The sequence below is a fragment of the Gavialis gangeticus genome, unplaced genomic scaffold, assembly GCF_001723915.1.
Source record: "Gavialis gangeticus isolate Ggan-Ray unplaced genomic scaffold, GavGan_comp1, whole genome shotgun sequence".
Lineage (NCBI taxonomy): Eukaryota > Metazoa > Chordata > Crocodylia > Gavialidae > Gavialis > Gavialis gangeticus.
In genome coordinates, this window is record NW_017729004.1 from 1,602,098 (window position 1) to 1,624,009 (window position 21,912).

The window sequence follows — 21,912 nt, forward strand, 5'->3', positions numbered from 1 at the left end:
CTCTCAGCTCGCTTGCTGCAGCCAGCAGTGGAGATGCAGCGGGCGCGGGTGCTTGTGCTCAGGGCAGAGCCAGCGCTAGCCCCCTCACTGCGTGTCCAAGCCCATCATGTTACAGACCTCCCAAAACACTGCGCCCTCCCCCTCCCCCCCGCCACAAGCAGCAAGCAGAGCAGCCCCCAGCGCCAGACCAAACCTTCCATTTATTTTAGTAGCAAAGAGCTGAAAAAGTCAGTTCTGGTTAGAGGCAATCTGGAGACAGATGCTGGCACCCAGGTGAAGGCAGAGACCCTGGTGTAGTGAAGCTGCCTGGACCAGGCAGGGCAGGTGCTACGGGCCACAGCCCAGCTACATGCAGGGCAGACCGGGCTCCCCGGGCACTGGCAGCAGCTGCTGCACCCAGACAAACAGGGAGCAGGGGCCCAAGGTGTGAGAGGCCAGGCAGAGCCCCCAGCAGTGGAAGCTGCTCCTGGCACAAGCACGAGGCCACAGCAATGGCTGGGATCAGGGTTTGCCTGCGCTGGTGCCCCAGCACCAGCCTCCTGGGTGCAGCGCAGGCAGCAGCCCTTATGGCTCCTCTCCCGGGCCGGCAACCCTGGTGCTGCAGAGGGAGGGGTGGTGCCTGCAGGGATCCCACTTGCTCAGGTCCCTGTGGGGTACAACGGGCCCCAGGAAACTAGCTGAAGCCCCTTGAGTCTGAAGGGATGCTCTACAGCAGGCCTGTCGGCAACACAGACCAAGGCAAGGGCTCCAAGCCTTCCCCTCCCAGGCTGCAGGCCCAGCTCTGTGGTGCTGCTGACTGCACAGACCCCACGCAGGAGCAGGGAGCAACGGGGCAGCAGGCCTGAGGGGGGCCTGGTGTTGGGGAAGAGCCTGCAGCTACAGGGCTCAGGAAGAGCACGGGGCCAGGAGGCAGCTGGAGTGCTGCGCACAGCCAGAGGGGGTCCTTGGTGCCCTCCAAGACAGCCTCCCCCCAGAGCTGAGGGCAGGCCCAGGCTGTGCCCTGCCGCCCCCGGCTTCCACACCAGATGGACCCCAGCGAGCTCAGCAGGATGCCTGGCTGCCCCCAGGTAAAGTGCAATTGCCCTCAGTCTCCAGCGCAGGGGCAAGGAGCTCCGAGCCAGACGCCTGCCTGGAGGCATCAGCCAGGCAGAACTGCGGCAGCCGCCGGGATCCTGCCGGTGAGCGGGGGGCCAGGGGCAGCGCAGCCTGGACTGCAGCCAGAGCCGAGCCTTCAGACAGGATGGGACATGACCCTCCCAGCCTGCCCCGCTCCCCTCTCCTGCTGGGGAGGAAAGGGCACTGCTCAACCCGGGCCCCTTACATGTCTGGGCTGGCTGCTCCCAGCAGGCCAGGCCGGACGTACTGAGCGGGTGGGAGCAGCCAGGGGCATCGCTGTAGTGCTGAGTACATCCAAAGCCCCCAAGTCCCGGGCTCTGCCTACGTCCAGCAACTGCAGCAGGCTGCTGGGATCGAGGCAGGCAAGGGCTTTGGCATTGCCGGAGGCAGAGGCCCCCCTGGCCACACTCAGGCCCTGTTGAGGGTCCAGAGGGGGTCAAGCATGCTGAGAGGGTCGTCGGAGGGCCGGGTGCCGCGCAGCCCCTCGCCGTCGTGGGGCTGCAGGAAGCTCTGCTTGCTGACGCGGGGCTTACCCCGCAGCGAGCTGTCCAGCGAGAAGGCCTCAGGGGTGAGTGAGGCCAGCAGCTCCAGCGACGAGGACGAGGGCGCCGTGCTAGCCGGGGGCTCTGCGGGGGGGCTCTGCCCTGGGCTCTCCTCCACGTGGTTGCTGCTCTCTGCCTCAGGTGCCACCTCCGGGGCGGACGTGGGGGGCAGCTCGGCGGGGACAGGGCCAGCACCGTCTCCAAGACCGGGAGGTGCTGCCGCAGTGGTGGCTGGGGGCACCGTGCCCGTCCCAGTGTCGCCTGCGAGGGCCGGCTCGGGCAGCAGCCAGGGCGTGGGAGGCTCAAGGCCGGGGGCACAGGGCTTGATGCTCAGCTTGGCAATGGTGGCCTGGATGGAGCTGATGGGCATGTCCCCGCCCAGCACCAGGTCTTGCGGGTCCTGGTGCACGTAGAGCTGGAAGAGGAGAAAAGGAAGACGTGTCAGACTGGTCCCCACCAGCACCCCCCGTGCAGGCCTGGAGCCCCCACAGGCGCCTGGGAGCAGGCGCGAGTAGGGGCAACGGTGCCCCTACTCCACAGATCAGACGTGCCTGGGGCAGTGGGGCACAGCCAGCACAAACAACCAACCAGGCCTTGGCCAGCTCAGTGCAAGCTGCTGCAAATGCCTCCCTGCCACTGCCCCTTCCCCAGCTCAGGCAGCCCTACCTTGTGTGCGGCACTGGGCTGGGGGGGCTTGCTGGCGGTGGGCGCAGCCACCCCGTGTCTCTGCAGCACCTGCTCCGCGTGCTTGAGGACGGCCTCGTAGCAGAACTTCAGGTGCAGCTGGAAGGGAGGCTGGGGTGAGGGGCAGGGCCGGGCAAGCTGGAGATCCCAGCCCCATGCCCCCTCCGCAAGCCCAGCCCAGCCCAGCCCAGTACCTTCTCCTGCAGCATGTGCTTCCTCTGCCGCCGCATGCGCTGGACGAGCTGGGCCAGGTCTGGGATGCCGTTGCCAGCCTCCACCTCCTGCATGGCCGCGTACAGCAGGCAGAAGGCACCCGTGCGGCCCACGCCCGAGCTGGGGAGAGGAAGGCATGGTGTCAGGGGGGTTACAACACCGAGGAGAGCCCCAGGGATGCAAGAAAAGTGAGGCAGGCACCCATGGGTGGGAGCAGCTGCCTTGCCCAAGCACAGGGGTGGGGGCAGAGAGGACATCCCCGGGGCAGGTGGAGGGAGCTGCCCCTCCCCCTGGCAGGGGGTGTGGCTCTGAGTAGGGTGCAGGGCACTGTGCCCAGCCCTGCAGTATGCATGCAGCCACCCCCCCAGGGAGAAGTGGAGCTGGGGCTGCTGCCATGAAGGCCTGCACCTGCCCCCGGATTTTACCTGCAGTGGACAACGACAGGTGTGTGCAGGGGACGCTGGTGCAGGTAGTGCCCGTGCACCTCCTGGATGAAGCGCAGCAGGTTCCCCTTGCTGTCGGGCAGGCCCCTGCAGGGAGGGAAAGAGTCGTTGCTGCAGGGCCCAAGCACAGCCCATGCAGGGGGCTCTGCACAGCTCAGCTTGGTCCCTGCTGAGAGCCAAGGACCTCCCTCCATCCTGCCCCAGCAGGCCATTGCGAGCTCTGCCCCAGAGGAACCAGCTGTGCCCCCCCAGCACCAGGCAATGGCACCCTCCTGCCCCCAGCTTGGTTATCTCCCCCCGCACGCTGGCACATACAGCTCGGGCCAGGAGGTGAACTGCAGGTGGATGACGGTGCGCTTGAGGCTCTGGTCGCGGAACTGGAGTGTGATCATCCTCTCCACGTGTGTGGGAGCAGCTTTGAGGCTGGTCAGGGTGAGGGTGATGGGCCCCTGCACCATGGGCTGGCCCCGCTCTGCCGGGAAATACCGCACCACCTTCTGCTGTGGGGAGACAGAGCCGGCTCAGGAGGCCCCGTGCCACCCCAGCCCAACAGTGCGAGAAGCAGACTGCCCCTGCCCAGCTGACATCTCCCCCTGCCTCCCTGGCGAGACCCCCCAACTCCTCCCTAGCCTTCCCCAAGACCCCAGCCCTCAGCCCAGCTGATGCACACAGGGGATGGGAAGGGGCTGTGATCAGAGCCCACCAATACAGGGGTAAGAGGACACTTGCTACGACACCGATGCCTGGGCTTTATGCTCACTTGAGCCCCAAAGCAGCCAGGGCTGCAGCTCCCCGTGCTGCCAGCTTCCTTCTGGCAGGCTCTGGCCTGGTCTGTGGCTCACAGCCGCCCTGGGAGCTCAGTAGAGGAGACAGAGCCCATGGTCCCAGCACTATAGCTGCACGCCAACCCACAGCGGACACCAGAGCTGCCTCAGTTTGCTTGGCCAGGGCCCGAGAGTAACTGGGCAAGGAGGGGGAAAGGCCATTCCCAGGGTCTTACCTTCTCAATCTCCTGCTCAGAAACCAGCATGACAACAACTGACACCTTTTGCTCATAGATCATGAGCCAGAAGTCAGCGGCAGTGCCCACCAGCGGGGCCTGGGTGGCAATGATGGCAGGGCAGTAGGGCGAGAGGTCCTCGATGCGGCTGGCATTGATGTAGTCGTCCTTGCCAGAGTGCAGGACCATGCGGTTCCTGTCGTAGGGCATGATGTCCTGGTGCCGGTTCTTCATGGAGTAGCAGCGGGCGATGGCGATGGACAGCTGCCGGGCGTCCCTCTCCTGGGCATCCTGCAGGTCCTTCCAGATGGCATCCAGCTCGCTGGTGCTGCTGCCCACGGGCTGCTCTAGCCCGGCTACCAGGGCGCGGAAGCGCTCCAGCTCGGCTCGTAGGCGCAGGACGCGCTCAGGCTTCTCGTAGGGGTCGTTCTCGATGAGCTGCACGGCCCTGGGCTTGGCGCCGTCCTTGGCATCCGCCTTGGTGGGCTGCAGCAGCGGCTGGCTCACTGCTGCCTGGGAGCCCCCGTGCTGGCTCTCAGGGCTCGACGACAGGAGGTCGTCCGTGGAGGAGCTCTGCCGGTGGAACTGCACCTCGCCAGGAGCTGCGCCAGGGGTGAGCGAGGGCGGGGGCCGCTGTGGCAGGGTGGCGGGGCCAGCTGCGGCTGGTGGTACCATGGTCAGAGAAGGCTGAGGGGACGGTGCCGGGGAGGGCATGGCCGGGCCTGCGACCACCACCCCACCCGGCATCTGGCTCAGTGCCGGGCTGGGCACGGGGGCCACGTGGTGGGGGCCGGATTGACTAGAGGATGCAGGCTGGGGGCCGCCCAGTGGTACGGGCCCCGGCGGCATCGGGCCTGCCTGGGTACCCGGATGCTGGGCAGAAGAAGGAGGGCAGAAGGGCATGGCGGAGACGAGCGGTGCAGCAGAGCCCGCGGGCACCGGCTGCACGGCAGGCAGAGGGTGGAGCTGCTGCCCCGGGGCCAGCATGGCGGCAGGGCCGGGCTGGGGCGGTCCATGGGGGAACGCGATGTTCCCAGAGTGTGGGGGCAGCTTGTCCTGAGGCGGCAGCCGGTAGACCTGGGTCCTCATGTGCAGGGCAGGCTGCCCGGGGGCCAGCACACTGGGCTGGCTGGAGAACTGGGGTGGGAACTGCGCTTGGGGCAACATCGGGGCCTGTGAGAGCGGTCGGGCCCGAGGCGGGAAAACGGGCTGCTGCGGGAGTGGGGCTTGGGGCCGGCTTGGAGGCAGGAAGGGCGCCTGGGGCTGGAACGGCTGGGGCCGGACTGGCATCTCGGCACCGGGCGGGAGCTGGACGTGAGGGGGGAAAGCATGTGACGGCTGCCCGGCGGGGAAGGGAGGCTGGGGCACAAAGGGCTGGACGCTCCCCTGTGCGTACGGGAACCGGGAGGCTGGGCCTGTGGGCATCTGCGGTGGGATGAAGCCGCCATGAGGAGGCAGCTGCTGCGGCGGCACTGGGCCAGCCATGGCATGGGGGGCCGTGCAGCTGGAGATGGGCGCCTGGATGCTGTCCACGGTGGTGGTGGCAGGTCGCACACCCTGTGGCTGCTGTGGGATGTCCCTGCTGCCTTGGCTAAATGGGAGTGGGCCTGAGGGTGCCATGACAGGGGGTCTGACTGGGACAGCGGCAGGGAGACCGCTAGGCATGACCCCGCCAGGGGAGACAGGCTGCCCCAGGCCGTAGGTGGCACCGGGGGTCCCTGGTGCGGGGCCAGAGACCGCCATGGGCATGTGCTGCGGAGAAGATCTCTGGGGGGCCACTTGAGGCCCGGCGTAGGTTGGCTGGATGGGCATGGGGGCAGCACTGGAGTGTGTTATGCCTTGTGCCAGTGTGGCCCCTGGGTAGAGCTGCGGGCTGGGCGAGGGTGCAGATCCACGTCGTGGCAGGGCTGGCTGCGAGGCCGAGGGCTGCATGAGCGGGGTGGGTGGCCCTGGGGGCCCGCTGTATGTGGCAGGGGGGAAAGGGCCCTGCACCGAGCCCATGGGCATGCCGGCAGGTGGGGCTGGCACCCTTCCAGGGAGGTAGTGCCCGGGCAGCAGGGTTGAGGCTGGGAAGTGGCCAGGGACAAACGGGGCACCCGGTGGACCAGCCAAAGGGGGCTGCAGGGGGGCACTTGCTGTGCGGCCAGGACCCACAAAAACGTCTGGGCCAGGGGCCCGGAGGCTGACACCCAGGGCAGGGTTGGCAGCGAAGGCGGCTGCGGTGTCAGGGGGCAGGCGGGAGAAGTGGGCGGCCAGCACATCTGGGGGCAAGCTGCGCAGCTCCTCAGGCAGGTCAGCCAGTGTGAGGGAGCCCAGAGACGGCAGCTCTGCCCCATCCAGGCCACCCACTGCCTCCGGATCCAAGGACTTCTGCAAGGCGGGCTTGGGGGCTGTGGGCCGCGGAGGGGGCTTCTTCTTCATCTCCCTGCCAAGGCAAGGGCACATGGGGCCGTTGGGATCAGGCTGGCACGTACCAGCGGGGTCTGGCCCTGCTTACCCACCCTTAAATATGGGGCTTATAGACAACGTGCTGCCCCACACCCCTCACCGAGCCCCTGCTTGATTTATCTGCCCCCCACCCTGAGATTAAAGCAGGGGCGTGACTCACTTCTCCAGGATCTGTTGGCGGTTCTGCTCCGTTGCTTTGCAGGCTGCTCGGGCCTTCTCAAGGAGCTTGGCTGCTTTGCTCTCCAGGTCAGTGTAGAAGTCCTTCCCCTCCTGGCACTTCTTCATCAGGTCTTCGTAGGCCTCGTAGGATGCCACCAGCATCTGGACAGTGGTGTTCCACCTGGAGACGTACAGGTACAGGATGAGGGGTGGGGTATGGGCAGGGCACTGCTGGAAAAGCAGGGGGCGGGCACATAGCCCCCAGGAGGTCTGTGTACGTCACACTTTTGCCTTGCCATCGAGACAACAGCACATGAGAGCTGGAGATGTCAAGGAGGAGCACGTGGCTGGTGAGACCTCTGCTTGAACTGGGGACACACTGTTCCCCATAGAGAGGTCTCTGCGAGCAGATGGCAGAGCGAAGTCTGGTGCTGCCCACTGCTCCCCTACATTTCAGATGCTGTCGCACAGGGACTGGGGGAGGCCGGAGATCACAGGCTGCAACAGCACGTGCTCATCCTGGCAAGAGGGTGAAGGGTTAGGAAGGCCATGCAGGAACAATGCAGGACCTTCCAGAGCCAGCTGCGCAAGTGCTTCTAGAAGGCACCAGAGCAGGCAGATCAGACTGAACCTATGGGTGGGAACGAGGGACGTTCACAGCCACCGATGTCCCAGCTGAGAGTCCCACCATCTCTGTGCCACTGTTCTCACAGGCCCCAGGCACACCTGGGGCTCTGCAGGCACCCTCTGCAGGAGGATGCAGTGTGACCAGAGGACCCAGCTGCATGCACACCCACTGCCCAGCACTCACTTGTGCTCCACCTCGGCGAGGACCTTCCGCACAGCTGCATACTTGACGTTGGCGTCAGTCAGGGCTTTCAGGATGTTCTCCTGGGCAGCCAGGTTCTGCTCCAGGTACACCTTGATCTGGTCATATTTCTTCAGCTGCTCCTCAAAGAGTTTCTGCCCGGGGGGGGAAGAGTAGAGGTTGGAGGTCACTAGTGATGGGGTGGGAGGAGAGTGAGCCTGGAGGCTGACTACAGAGCCTGCGATGGAGTCTGTGCAGTGAGATTGCAACAGGAAGGAGGCCGGGCCTGGCCTGGATTGTAAAGCCTGTGGCTCATTGCAGGGGACCTCTGCCCCAAGCCCTGCTCATCTGTCCCAGGGACATGGCATTCAGGTCTGACCAGTGGCTTCAGCTCTCTGGAAGGAGGCTGAGCAGTGACAGACTGGACACCGGGAAATAATTTCTTTGCTGTTAGAGCAGGGAAGCAGTGGAAGAGATGCCCAAGGAAGCTGTAGTCTCCACCCCTGCAGTTGTTCGAGGAGTCACTGGTCAGGGCTGATCTAGGTGTAACCTCTGCTTATGGTTTCCTATGAAGATTTCCCAGGCTTCTGGGCTCTGCTAGTTGCCCTCCCCCTTCTGCCATGTGTGGCAGGGTGATTTTTAAGCCTTGCTCTGTTGGCTGCAGGGTGGGGACTTTGGAGTGGGCTGTGCCAGTGCTCCTGCTGGGAGCAAAGCTGCAAGTTCCTGGCTAGAGGGTCTTGCCCCTCCACTCAGGGTCAGACCTAAAGAAGGAATTTCCCACCCTGGTCAGATCCGTACGGACTGGGGGTGGGTTTGTCTTCCCAGGGAGAGGCTATGCCCGCACTGCAGAGAATCTCTCGAGCACATATTAACCACCATTTACAGCAGAGGACATTGGCTGCCATGGCCCCCCTGCCTTCCCTGTGGCAGGTTTGGGTGCAATGCCTGGTGCTGCATCAGGGTCAACAGTACTTTTACAAACAGTCTGGACCACATTTTTTATCCAGCGGGCCAGATAGAAACTGGGCAGGAACATGAGCAAAGAGGAAGCCCATGAGAGTGGTGGATTCAGGCTGCATGCCTTCAAATTCTCCTTGGCCAACCCACCTGGCCTTCTGCCGAGAGGCTCGGCCTGCTGCTGGCCTGGGAAACCCCACTTGCCTCCCGGCGCGCCTCACCTTCATCTCGGAGCGGTCCGTGGTAACTAGGGAGGTGGTGATGTCATCCTTCTGGATCATCTCCCGCAGCTGCTGCTCCAGGGACGTGCGTTGGTCCTTCATCTCCTGCACCTTGGACAGGATCCGCTTCACGTTCTGCAGCGCCAGGTTGTCATCTACAGGAGGAGAGGGCAGATGGAGAACTGAAGGATGCTTGCCAGCACCAGTCTTTGGACTCCATGAGCCACAGGCCGCCCAGCTCCAGGGCCCACGGGTGCCAGCAGAACCAGGCTAACTGGTACTGGGGGAAAGCTGGACCCTTGCGCAGGTCACAGCTACCATGGGGGCCCAGCTCGCTCAAGTGGCCCCCACAAGACAGGAGGGATCAGGATCATTCCCCCAGCCAGACAGCACTAGTGCTTGCTGCTGGCAGCAGGTAGCAGGCACATCCTCTTCCCACAGAGCAGGTGCTAGACACAGACTGCACCAACTTGGCAGGGGTGCCCTGCCCCTTGCTCCTCTTCCCCTCAGTGCTTCAGACTGCACCAGCTCGGGGCTGAGCTCACGTGCCCTGCATGCCCCGTTGGCTCACATGGCAGCCAAGCGAGTCATTCGGATACAGCTGAGCTGCCTCGAGAGCCCGATGTCACGGGCACCTCTGGGGCACTTACAAGCAATGGATTTCCCTTGCTGTCTGCTGGGGAGGGAGAGGCAGAAGATGGAGGAACAAGGGAGAACTTGCCCGTTTTTCTGCAGGACCTTGGCACTGGCTCAGTTTCAGCCCTGCAAGGGGGTAACCGGGACCAGGCCGGGTCAGGCCAGCACTCCCAAGCAGCTCAGAGCTAGCTGCCCCTGCCCAAGGAGGCATCACTCACCTTCAGTGAGGGCAGGGGCAGGCAGGGCAGCCCGCACCTGCTCCAGGGGCCCACTCAGCAGGCGCAGGTTGCCGATATGGAGGTTCATGGCCTTGTGCAGCTCTGTGTTGGTGAAACTGGCCTTCTCGTGCACCTCCATGTACTTGGTCCACTCCTTGCCCACCTCAGCCAGTGCGGGGGCCGGAGCAGGGGGTGATGCCTGCTGTGCCGGTGGCTTCCCCAGCAGCTCCTGCAGTTTCTGCTCCTGCGCCTCGTCCTCATCCAGCAGGTCACGGATCTCCTTCAGGGAGGCCTCCACGTCCGTGTAAACTCCCGAGAGTGCTGAGGGGCAGAAGAGGGGTGGTGTTACCAACTCCAGAGCTGTTCTGGGCAGGATGCCACAAGGCATCAGATGGACGACCAGGCCTAGATTGGCAGATGGGGAGGCCCCCACAAACACCCGCTTGACCCCAGGACTTGCACTAGTCCACTACTCAGCCCAGCTGGCTACCACCTCTGGCTTCACAGGGGAAGACAAGACAGAGGAGACATGATTTGAAGCAGAGGACAGGCCCCAAGCATCCCATTGCCACCCTTGTGCTCTAATCCCCGGGCAGCGCCCAAGCACTGGCAGACAGCCCCGGCCCCTCACCCTGCATGGACTGCACCAGGTTCTTCACGGTGTCTGGGCGCACGCTGAGCGCAGCGCACTTCTCCATCAGGACCGGGGGGATGTGACTGTACATATCCAGGTTGTCCACTGTCTCAGGGTCCAGCTGCAGGGAGTCCATGAACTGGCTGTGAATACAAAAAAAAAAAGTGCTTGGGACCTGCCTCTCCAGGGCTGCGCTGGAGAGATGAGTGCATCAGGCCCTGGTTTCTCACAAGCCGAGGATGTGGGCGAGAGAGAGGAGCTGGAAAGACCCCAGAGTGCCCCGCAGAATGGAGACTGCTACTGGTGTGTGCTTTGCCCCAGACATGGCTGCAACTGCTGCCAACAGCACATGGCACCGTGGAGGTCCAGAGGGGAAGGGGGAGCAAGAGCTGGGTGAGTTCAGGGACTGTTGCTCCTCAGCTGGCTGGGCCAGTGGCAGGGTTATCCCCTGCCCATCAGCACAGGCCAGGGGCACTTCACAAGCTGCTGGTGTTGTATGTGCTCCAAACTGGGCTCCCTGGTGGCACCGTGACCAGCTCTGATGTAAGGGCAGAAACTACACCAGGGGCTGCCAAACTGCTGGGGCCAAGGCACTGCCATCAGCCCTGACAATTTCCAGCACCATTTATCACGCTCCAAATCGCCCTGGGGTAAACCACATGCCACCACTTGCTGTGGCAGACCCTTGCCACGCAGACCACAGCCAGAGACCCATGGCCCTGTACCCTCCCTTAGCCAATCTACCCAACATCTCTCCTCAGGCCTGACAGGGCCACAGCCTGCAGCACTTCAGCCCTGAGGGAAACCCCAGCTGCCAGTTGGCCTGGGGGCAGGGACACAGCTGAGCACACTCGACTGGACTTGCGGGAAGGGATCACTCCTTGCCAGCTTGGATGGGGGAAGACTGAATGATGGTGGAAGGGGTGAGCACGGGGTGGGGGGTAGTCCCAGTTAGATGTGAGCGCACACGTACTCCAGCACTTCATTCTTGGCCTCAATCTTCACCATCACTTCTCGCAGCAGCTTAGCCTTCTCCTCACTAGGACAGAGAAGAGAAGGGTGCTTAGCATGGGGAAGCAGGTAAGGGAGGAAGGGAGGCGACCCCTTGCTTGATGTCCTGCTGTGCTCCCTGCTCCAGGCTGGGCAGCCTTGCCCAGTGTGCTCCAGCCCCTCATCAGCCCAGCTGGAAGGGAACCAGGAGGCAAGCGCTGGAGAGGGGAACAAGCTTTCCAAGGGCTGTTCTAGCTGGTGTCTGACTCAGGCTACACTACCAGGAGAGGCACAACGCACTCGGGAACCTCTGGTCAGCACTGGATCCTACAATCCCACCCTCCAACCGGCAGAGTGGGACCTTGGAGTCATTATTGACTCCAAGATGAACATGGGCCGACAATGCAAGGTCAGGGTTGGCAGGGCTAACCGCACCTTGCTGTGCATCCACAGATGCATCTCAAGTAGGGCCAAGAAGGTGATCCTCCCCCTCTATGCAACACTGGTTAGGCTGCAGCTGGAGTACTGCGTCCAGTTCTGGGCACCGCACTTCAAGAGGGATGTGGACAACATGGAGAGGGTCCAGAGGAGGCCACCCGCATGATCCGGGGACAACATGACAGGCCCTACAATGAGAGACTGCGGGACCTGAACCTGTTCAGCCTTCACAAGCGAAGGCTGAGGGGGGACCTGGTGACTGTCTGTAAACTCACGAGAGGGGACTAGAAGGGTTTGGGAGAGACCTTGTTTCCCCAGCGCCCCCTCCCCCACCGCATAACAAGGAATAATGGCCCCAAGTTGTTGGAGAGGAGGTTTAAATCAGACATCTGTAAGAACGACTTCACGGTCAGGGTGGCTGGGATCGGGAACCAACTTCCAAGGGAAGTGGTGCTGGCTCCTACCCTGGGGTCTTTAAGAAGAGGCTTGATGCCTACGTGGCTGGAGTCATTTGAGCCCAGTTTTTTTCCTGCCCAGGCAGGGGGTCGGACTTGAAGATCTACAAGGTCCCTTCGACTCGACTTCTATGATAAGCCCCTTACTGCCCAGCCCCATCAATTGGCATGAAGGAACCCCCCCCCACCCCCCCTGCCAGGAACATATCCCCATGGCAAAGCCTGTGACACCTGCAGAGTGGGAACTTCCCAAGAAGTGACGACCCCCAGTCCCCCTCATAGCAGCTGCAGGGGAGCCTGCCTGGGGAAGCGCTGGCTCCACGTCCCCCTCCGCTCACCTGTACAGAGAGGAGGCCTCATGGGCAGCCATGGGCACCAGCTTGGCGAAGATATCTGGGCCCGTGACGGCAGGATCAGTGGGGTTGACAGGTAGGGCCTTCACCAGGGGGGCACCTGGGTTCACAACAGACATGGATGTCATTATTCTGTCTGAGGCAGCACTAGCAGTAAGGGGTTAATCGGGGCTTGGCCCTGTTCTCTACCCTTGGCCACACACCGCTGCTCTGACATGTTCCCATCCCTTCTGCCGCTGGAGCAGACTGAGTGCTGGGAGTGCCAGACCCATGCTGTGCCCAGCCCCTCTCACCTTTCACAGACTGCAGAGTGTCCAGAGCAGGGACGGCTTCATGGTAGATGAAATCATTGTCTTTTTTGGCCGAGTTATACCTAAAAAACCCCACAAAAGTGACTGTCAGGGCTAAGGGATCATGCATTTGCTGCCTCTGGGAGGCTGAAACAAGCACTGCCACCTCTGCTCTATAGGCCGGGCAGTCAATGGGTGGGGATCTGCCTGGGGAAGAGGTAAGAGTGAAGTGCATGCAACAGTGCTCACGTTGAGCAATGTGGAGCTGGAAGGTGCATACAGACCAGGGGCAAGGGTGGGAAAGAACCTGTGGCTGCACCTCAGCCTCATCTATTTAACAGGCACTGAAAACACACAGCTCCCCAGAGCCAGTCCAGGGAGCAGAAGGGAAGGGAGGGTCTGCCAAAGACTGGACCCAGAGCGATACAGAACAGATAATCCAGCCACAACTTGTTCAGCACTCACTTCCCCCCGATCACGTCCATCGCAAACCTCAGGGCTTCTTGGACAGTTTCTGGCTGACCCTAGGAGAGAAAGCCAGAGTTAGCTGTAGTCACCAGCACCCTGCGGGGGCCAGTTTTAATGTGGTGCCCCCTGCTATCTGCAGGGGATATGCACACTCTGCACTGCTAGTGTCCTGAAGAGACACCCAACCACGGAGCACAAGGTTTTTAAACACAATCAGCACCACGGGGTGGGGGTGGGGGCAGGGGGAGGAGTACCTTTGCCAGTTTGATGGCTTCGTTGAGTTTATCCAGAGCACTCTGGAAGTAGACGACCTGCAGAGAGAGGCAGGGTTAGTCTGCCTCACCACCCTAGGAACAGAGGAGCCCAAGAACACGAGACCTGCCATAGACTGGGTCAGATCACAGGTCCAACTTGCCCAGTCTCCTGCATCACACCACAGCTGAAAGTGGATGTGGGAAGGGAGACTGACCTAGGCATGCCCATGGTTTTTCCACCCCCCTCGTTCTTCTCCCACTTGCAACCTCCAGCATTTGAGATCTAGGAAGCTCTGATTCAAAGGCTGTGCCCCTCAATACTGTGTTCAATAGCTGCTGATGCCCCTTTCCTCCAGGCATGCGTCCAATCCCTTTGTGAATCGGGCTGTCAGCTTCAACCACACCTGGTGGCAATGAGCCCCACACGAATTCCATGATGTGTGAAAAAACTTCCTTGTATTAGCTTTAAACTGACTACTTACTAGTTTCAATTTGTGACCCCTCATTCTCATATGGAGAGAGGTGGTAAACAGCAAATCCCCATTCCATCTTTGAAAGCATTTAAGACCCAGCTAGACAAAGCCTTGGCTGGGATGATGTAGGTGGGGCTGGTCCTGCTTCGAGCAGGGGGCTGGACTAGATGCAACCCCCGGAGGTCCCTTCCAGCCCTCATTTTCTAGGATTCTATGACTTTCTCTTTGTCATTTAAATCTTTTGTAAGCCCTTATCACATCCCCATGAGAACAACAAGGCAGCCCCACAACAGTCAGTCCCCAGCATAGAGACACTTAGGACAGTCCAGTTCTATGAAGCACAGCACAGCTTTCTAAGACAAGAAGGCACCAAGCAACCAAACCCAGTAAAGGTGCCCAGCCCATGACAGCTATGGCTATGCCCTTGAGAAAGGATGTAGATGAGGGTGCTGCGACACACCACCTACTACAGAATTAATGCAGCTACAGCCATCATGCGTGATGATCTGCCAGCTTGGTTTCTACAGCTAGTGTTGCCACTTGGGGAAATATCACATGCTGTAGGGGACCCCAGTGTCTGGGATCGGAGGCAGCTCGCCCATGCTCACAGAGATTCTTCTCTGCCACCAGGGTCTGCAACTCGCATCGCTGACATATACAGCTTTCAGCTTTAACTCTCGTCCCTCTGCCCGAGGGCAGCTAATGGCCCCTTTTGCAGGACACAAGCAAGAACAGAAAGCTTGGTTGGCTGAAAGCCTGCCCAGGAACAAGGAAGGTGGCATGGCAGTTTACATGGAGTAGGACAGACTGGTCAGCCTTTGTGTTCCAGCTCAGACACTGGTTCATAGCAGGCAGGTGCTGCTGAGATCAATTTTAACAGCCCCTGGAGTCGCCACTGTTTCAGCACCATGGACAGACGCCCGTCCGCTCTGCAAGCACCGGTCCTGCCAGGACGTGAAACCGGGTCCCTCTGGCACAGGAAAGAGCTGCTCTCCACAGCTCCCACACTGCTGATTCAGTCAGTCTGTAAGGTGCAACTGTCTACTCCTTCTGCGAGCGCATTCACCTAGCAACAGCAAGCAGCGACTGGGCTCTACTTACTCGCTCTCCAAACTTCTGCTGCTCCTCAGCCTGTTTTCCCATATGCAACTGCAAAGAAACACACACCGCGGATGGTAAGCAGACAAGTTCCACCGGATGCCCCGGGGTGGGGGGCGGTGACCAATGTCCCTCCAAAAGGTTGAACCTGGCCCAGGGAAGTCCCTGGCTCACAGCTGTCCCCACTGATCTCACCCATGTGCTTGCTCTTGCTGGAGAATCTGCCCGTGCCACAGCTGCTGGGGACAGGGACTGGCAGCAAGGGTAAGAGCAGGTGGCTCGGATGCTCCAGGCGCAGAGATCTGCAGCTCATGGTGTGAGCTGACAACACAAGGTTGCTGACCCTTGCCCTAAGGAAAGGTTCAGTGGCCTTGTAGCACCCTGTATTTCACCTGTCTCCAAGAACAATCCTGGCTGTGGGGAACCAGCATCGATAACCAAAGGTGGAGGGAAGCACTTCCCCAGGTGCCAAAGAACATGACATGTTCTCAATGTACAGTGTCGTCTCTCCCACTTACATGAGCTACGGCCGCGAAGTAGTAAATCTTCATCTGCACTAGCTTCTTCCAGTCCTTCTGGATCTTTCCCAGCAGCGAGGCCGTCTCGGAGTTCTCCAGTGCCCGGCAGGCCTCTTTGTAGTAGTCTACCACCTGTGCAGGGAGAGGCGGCCAGAGGGAGCATGAGTGGGATTCACAGCAGTGGAGAACCAAACTGAAAGGGCTGGTCCCAGGTCAGACAGGAGCAAAACCACAAGGCAGGGAAGGGGCTCGCTGGAATGCGGCCATGTGACTTCATGGTTACCTAGGCGGGGTAATGAGCTGCTGATTGGCAACGAGACAGACCAGCACCCCTGGAGATGGCCCTCTCCATGCAGGAACTAGCAGGGTATATACACAGACCACACAAGCTAAAGCGTAAGCCCAAAGTAAATGTGACCCTGAGGCCAGGCTGCCCCAAGGTGCCCAAGTACTGTGATCATCATGGCTTTCTGTAAGCCCCATCCACACTGGATTATGGGGGGTTCACACAGATTCAAGCGACTTGACTCTTGGCACCTTTCTAACAAATTCCTCTCGCACTCAGTGGAACTTGGACAGATCCTCCCAACTCTGCTGCTAGTGGAGTCAGCTCAGCGTGCGGCAGTGAGGCCTTACGGGGATATTTTCCATTCCTTCCAAACCGCTTTGACCCAGGGTTGAAGACTGCAGTGGATGCTGATATGGGACAGGGGAAGCATGTGAAGCAGCCCTGGTCAGGACAGCTACCAGCATAAATGGTGTGGAGCCTGGCACAGCAGAGACAAAAGAGTTGGAGTGTCGGCGCCACCCCCATCCCCCACCTGGGCACTGATCCTGGCCACGAGGAAGCTCTTCCTGTTGTCCAGCATAGACTTTTCCAGGAGACACTCCTGAGCTTGGCCCTTGACGGAGAAAAAGAGACACAGGGAAATGATCAGCTTCTTCCTGGGTATCACACTGCTTCATTCCAGCACTCCTCCAGAGTTGGTCTCGCCACCACCTCCCACACAGAGGACTTTTTGGCAAAGGCAAATATACTTAAAAAACAATAATCAAAGCCAAGAGGCCCAAGTAGCTCAGGGGATGAACAATGCACCAGGATAAAGCTGTTCCAAAGCCCTCAGAGCCAGCAGTAGCCAGGTGTCGCTGTGACCTGAAGCAAAAACCCCTGGCTGAGAGCAGTGGGCAGGCGGGTTCAGTCCAGGATTGGTGGACTAAGACCCACTGCCAAAATTAGCCACCTAGGTGCAGCAATAATGGCCAGGTCAAGCAAGGACTGTGAGGGCTCTGAACGCTGAACTGCGTTCTCAGTTGGAGGGGAGGTGCCAGGACTAAGGCAGACTGCTGGTCCACCCAGCGTCCCCAGACAGCATTCACTCGGCGGGTTGAGCGATCAGAGTCAACACACACATTTGGGACATCCCTGTTGGTGCGAGACCCCAGCACTCCCTAAAGACAAACAAAGGCCGGTGATCCCACACCAGCCAGAGACTTCCACCCCCCCTTCCCTTTCCTCCAGGGAGCCTGGACTTTCCGCACTTCATGCATTAAGTTCAGCAAAATGGATGGACTCAAACCCACCCTATTTAAAGTGTTCAACATCAAAATCCCCTCTGCCTTCCCAGGTCTAAGTAACCTCAGCCAAACTGTTCACCAGCAGCTGTTAGTCTCCCATGGCTCCTTAGAGAAGCAGGAACATGCAAGGAGCAAGACTGCTTAATGGGAGACGTGGAAGAGCAGGAGGCTCTTGACCTGTCCGCCTTGACAACGCCAAGGTATCTTCATCACCTTCCATATCAACGGCCACCTGTGCAGCCTCTTTCCGTGCTATGCTATTTCCCTCAATTTGAAAATCAACTCCCGCTGCTTGCTCAGGCCCCTATGCCAGACAGCTCGAGGTCCAATTCTGATAACAGTCACAAAGACCCCAAAGGAAACCCCACAAGCCAGGATGCAATGCTGTAGCTGGACAAGAGAGCGTTCCTGCCCCACCACAGTGGGATCAGTGTCTGTCCTACAGCCTGAGGCACAATTCCTCCCATACAGTTGCACTTTAGAGCATCTTGAGAAAGATAACGTCTTGGAAAGCACCAAGACAACTCAGACCTTGTCCATATAATCTAACGGCCCTGCAAAAGGCTTTCCCTTGAACTGGGCTTTGAAGCAGACATGCAGAGGGAGATTCAGATCTGGGTGCATTTCTCCCCAGCTCCAGGTTTAGTTAATGCCTTCAAAAATTAAGGTAACTGGGATCGGTGGCACAACTAATGCCTGCTACTTACCAGCATGAGGTTGATGTTGAGATTCAGGATCTGGTGACTCATGTCCACGCTGTAGGAGTGAGGGAAGTGATCCCGCAGGTAGGTGAAAGCCCCCGCCGCACACTGGAAATGGGTGCAGGAAACCTTCATGCCCTGACCAGGGGCGGCGGGGAGGGGAGAAAGCACACACGCATGTATCAGCAAAAGCATGTTACACCCAAGCTGTGGCTGCCTGTAAGGTCCCAGGTAGAGTATGTGGTGCTGGGTTTCACTTGCTGTGCTCTTAGTGGGTTGGGACCTAGTGACCCCAAGACATGCGCCCCAGGCACACTTCCACAATGAGTGCTAGCTGCAATCTCTCCCCTTCTGACAGGATGGTGCAGCTGGCAGGACGCTCAAGGGGGCCATACCAGGACACCATACGACCAGCCCTTTGCACTGAGGGTGGGGTAGATTGTGCTTTCAGCCAGAGGAAATATTTCAACAGCCTGCTGCAATACTACCCTGTGATGTTACGCTGTAGCAGAGTGCCCAGGGCTTGAATAGGCATTGCTTTTTGATTCTGCAACTACACACAAACCTTGTTCCTTCATCTTTGCCAGCCACAACTCCATATTTGAAAGAGGGCATTAAAACATTTTAGGCCGTGAGATTTTAAATGAGTTAATGATGTCAAGACCGCAGAGGGGATAAACCATGACCATTTCAAAGGCTCTCAGTCCTACAGGCCTCTGTGCTACTATTGGGGAAAAGAGGCAAAAACCGAGTTGTTCCAACAGCCTTACCTCCTCTGACACTCTCTTGTCCATGGCGCCCAGCATGGAGTGCAACGCGCCTGTTGGAAACAGAAGGTTCAAGTCAGGCTGTCAGCCATTTCACACATGCCACGTTTACCAGACTACACACATTGCGTGTCCATGATCACAGCTCCCAAAGGAAGACTCTTTCAGTAAAACAAACCCACCATAGGTTCATAGAATCAATGTGTCGGAAGGGACCTAGACAGATCATCTAGTCCAACCTGTTGCCATGGGCAGGAAGGAGCACTGGGAGTGGCAGGGGTCATAAGACCCCAGCCAGGTGCCTGTCCAGTCTCCTCAGGTTACTGAAGGCCTTTGGCCAGGTTGTGGTACTGGCACAGCTACATTTGTGCTGGATGTTTTGTACTGACACGGCCACAAAATACCACAGTTTTTAACGTACAACATTTACCTTCTCCGCTTCCCTCCCTGTTAAGCAGGAAAGCTGATTTTCTGACTGGGATAGATGTCCCCTGCTTTGATTCCTGCTCCATGTTACAGCAGCTGTTGCATTGCTATTCCAGGAGTCACCTAACTTCATGGCTTCATTGTTCTTCACTCCAGGGGTGTTTAGTCATCTCTGGTTTTTAAAGGGTCTTGTAACCTCTCAAGGCAATTCTGTAGACTGCTAGCTGCTCCGGGTCTCTCTCCTCCCATTTCACAATCTTGGAGACTCTTCAGCTCTTTTAAATTGTATAGTTCTGCTCAAGGAGACCAGCCTAGCTAGGGTTTCAGCTTTAGTTGTGGGGCAGAGTTGTGTGAGGGTGCACGCACCCCAGAGAACAGTTTCTGACAAGAAATGAAGGAGGCTGCGATGTCCAGCTGCAAACACCAAGGGGTGTGTCTAGGACGCAAGAACACTGCTCACAGCTGGAAGTGGCCATGGCTGTTTGCTAGTGGCTTCCTGACTCTAACATAGCGCTGAGGGAGTTGAGGTGCCCAGGAACAATTGGGATTGTGGCCCCAAGTCTCACTGAGCACATAGCACCCACAAGCATCAGGCTGCAGAACTGAATTCATGCAGGCTCCAGGGAAGGCTGCCCAGCACTTGCCTCCTTTCTCAACATCTGGATGTTGATGATCTAGTTGGGACTGATCCTGCTTGGAGCAGGAGGTTGGGCTAGATGTGACCTCCTGAGGTCCCTTCCAATCCTCATTTTCTATTTTTCTATGATTCTACCCTGGCTCAAGGAGATATGGTTGTAGCCCCATGCCTGCCCCGGCCTGAGGTTTCCCCCAGGACACCCCAATTCATGAGGCCACAACTTTACTGAAAATCCAAATCGACTTAAGGACGGTGAATCTTTGCCCCAACAAGGGGAAGTTTGCTCCACTTCACTCAGATCCAGGTCTAAATATTGCATTTTCTTATATACCATGTGCACCTTGTTTCTGAAATGTAGAATGAAGAAAGGTTTCTCCCTGAGAGTTAGTCTCATGGAGCAGGGGCAAAGCCTGATCTTCAGCTCCCTCACCCCGCCATTTCTGAACAGGCAAAAGCTACAGGTTTAAGCCTCTCACTGCCACTGCATAATTGGCAGCAACTCTTAGCTGCACAGCTAAAGTAACTACCAGGTTTTCAGTGTGCACATAATGGTTAAAATGATAGTTGCTGCTGAAGACTGAACTCCATCCCTCCCTCACTGCAGTGCTGGGTGGGTGAGGGGGAGGCAGGAGGAGAGAAGAAAAAGAACAGGAGCCATTTCATAGTGCCTCCATGCTTCTATTCCAGGCAGAAAATCAGCTTCCTTGCTTGAGATGCGCACGCCAATTTTGGAGGATGAATGTTTGGGGGAAAACTGCATGTGTGGCAGTTAAATTGATACAGCTTTCATGCAGATATGTCCTGGATTTGTCAGGCATGGTGAAATACGGACACACTGCTGTGTCATTCACTGAGAAAGGGACAAGCTCTCCTGGCTAGGTCCTGGAATCCAGCTTTTCTCTCTCTCTCTCACACACACACACGAACACAAGGACCAAAAACCCAGAGGCACCCACTCTGTACTGAAATGTGTCTGAGCCAAAACAGAGTCTGTCAATCCTGAGTAGGCCTTATCTGTGGTCCGAAGGCGCCTGACAAGACCACCATGGAAGAGAATCATCCTTGACTGCACACACATACAGAGTCAAACACCTTGAAAGTAGCCTCAGATCAAAGGCTACAAGACATACAGAAAAGTGGTTTGGCCAATGTTGTAAAGCAACAAGGGCCTCATTCAGCGGCCTTCCCTGTTCATGGCAAGGCACTAAAAGGCACTGCACCTTCATGGAGGCTGCCTAGGTTCTCTACCCTCTCAGGTCCCCCCTAGCACAGAGGAAGGGCTGGCCAGGGAGAAGGACACTCGTCTGGGGTTGAACAAGCCATGGCAGACTCTCTGCAAAGAGGCTGCCAAGGAAGCCAAGCCATTGGGCTCTGGGCCTTACCAAGATTATAGAGGATGCATGCCTGTTCATACTTGATATCTTCATGAGTAACTGTCTTGCCAGAGAAGATCTCTGTCCTGTGAAGAGAGGAGACGAGTGAGTTACTGCCTGCCACAAAGGAAGCTAGCAAGATGCCCTAGGGCACAGCCCAGCTGCCCACGGAGCACACACTGGTGATGGCTTTGGGAGAGGTGCATGGGTTAGTACTAACAGCTCTGACAACTGGCCTGGAGCCAAATGATCTAAAAGGCTGCGGGTGACCAACGCCAGTCCAGCTCTGATGTTTCAGGCCATGGGCAGACATGATGTTCAACCATTTTCAAAGGGGAGGTGAGACCTGCTACTCAGCTTGAATTGACCATTACATCTGCTCACGCCTCTCCAGGAGTAAGCAAGCTAACCTGCTGTAACTTTAAACCCAAATGAAATGGGCTTGTCAATGCTGGGTAACAACTTAATAGTGCAACTGCCAGCTCCATCCACACTCTTTGATCTTAGTTGTGATCCATCTTCTCAGATTCCTAGTGAAAACACTGCATAGCAGTTAGAGCAAGAGGAAGTGAGCCTGACCTTCTCCAAGAGAGGCAGGCTGTGTCAGCAACACAGCAAGATGTTGGCACCACTCGCACGCTCGCCCGGGGCTCTGTAGGGATGGAGCTGCCCTACTTCTGCATGTGTCAGGATAGCCTGAGCCCAGCTACTCCATGTTGGAGGATTGGGCCAAAAGAAATCTCATGAGGTTCAATAAGGAGAAGGGCAAAGTCCTGCACTTAGGATGGAAAAAAAATCTCATGTACTGGTGCAGGCTGGGGGCTAACTGGCTGGGCAGCAGCTCTGCAGAAAAGGACCTGGGGGTGACAGTGGACAATAAGATAGATAAGAGCCAGCAGTGTGCCCTTGTCGCCAAGAAGGCGAACGGCATCTTGGGCTGCACTGGTAGAAGCTTTGTCAGCAGATTGAGGGAAGTGATTTCCCCCCTCTATTCAGCACCGGGGAGGCCACATCTGG

The 21,912-nt window shown here is 58.5% G+C and overlaps 1 protein-coding gene across 1 annotated transcript in view; it reads right to left on the bottom strand.

Moving 5' to 3' along the window:
• Window positions 1-898: 898 nt before the first annotated feature.
• Window positions 899-21,912, bottom strand: part of PTPN23 (protein tyrosine phosphatase, non-receptor type 23) — a 31,824-nt gene continuing 10,810 nt past the window's right edge. Inside the window, exons 3-24 of the mRNA XM_019508006.1 lie at window positions 20,905-20,981; window positions 18,463-18,512; window positions 17,699-17,830; window positions 16,238-16,318; window positions 15,417-15,548; window positions 14,902-14,949; window positions 13,328-13,384; window positions 13,071-13,129; window positions 12,609-12,688; window positions 12,301-12,415; window positions 11,053-11,118; window positions 10,077-10,222; window positions 9,446-9,766; window positions 8,592-8,746; window positions 7,417-7,568; window positions 6,607-6,786; window positions 3,999-6,423; window positions 3,314-3,498; window positions 2,981-3,085; window positions 2,537-2,675; window positions 2,325-2,441; window positions 899-2,073 (exon numbers count right to left, since the gene is read on the bottom strand). Coding sequence (XP_019363551.1) covers window positions 1,525-2,073; window positions 2,325-2,441; window positions 2,537-2,675; window positions 2,981-3,085; window positions 3,314-3,498; window positions 3,999-6,423; window positions 6,607-6,786; window positions 7,417-7,568; window positions 8,592-8,746; window positions 9,446-9,766; window positions 10,077-10,222; window positions 11,053-11,118; window positions 12,301-12,415; window positions 12,609-12,688; window positions 13,071-13,129; window positions 13,328-13,384; window positions 14,902-14,949; window positions 15,417-15,548; window positions 16,238-16,318; window positions 17,699-17,830; window positions 18,463-18,512; window positions 20,905-20,981 — 5,371 coding nt within the window. The 3' untranslated portion in view covers window positions 899-1,524. The remainder of the gene's footprint in view (window positions 2,074-2,324; window positions 2,442-2,536; window positions 2,676-2,980; window positions 3,086-3,313; window positions 3,499-3,998; window positions 6,424-6,606; window positions 6,787-7,416; window positions 7,569-8,591; window positions 8,747-9,445; window positions 9,767-10,076; window positions 10,223-11,052; window positions 11,119-12,300; window positions 12,416-12,608; window positions 12,689-13,070; window positions 13,130-13,327; window positions 13,385-14,901; window positions 14,950-15,416; window positions 15,549-16,237; window positions 16,319-17,698; window positions 17,831-18,462; window positions 18,513-20,904; window positions 20,982-21,912) is intronic.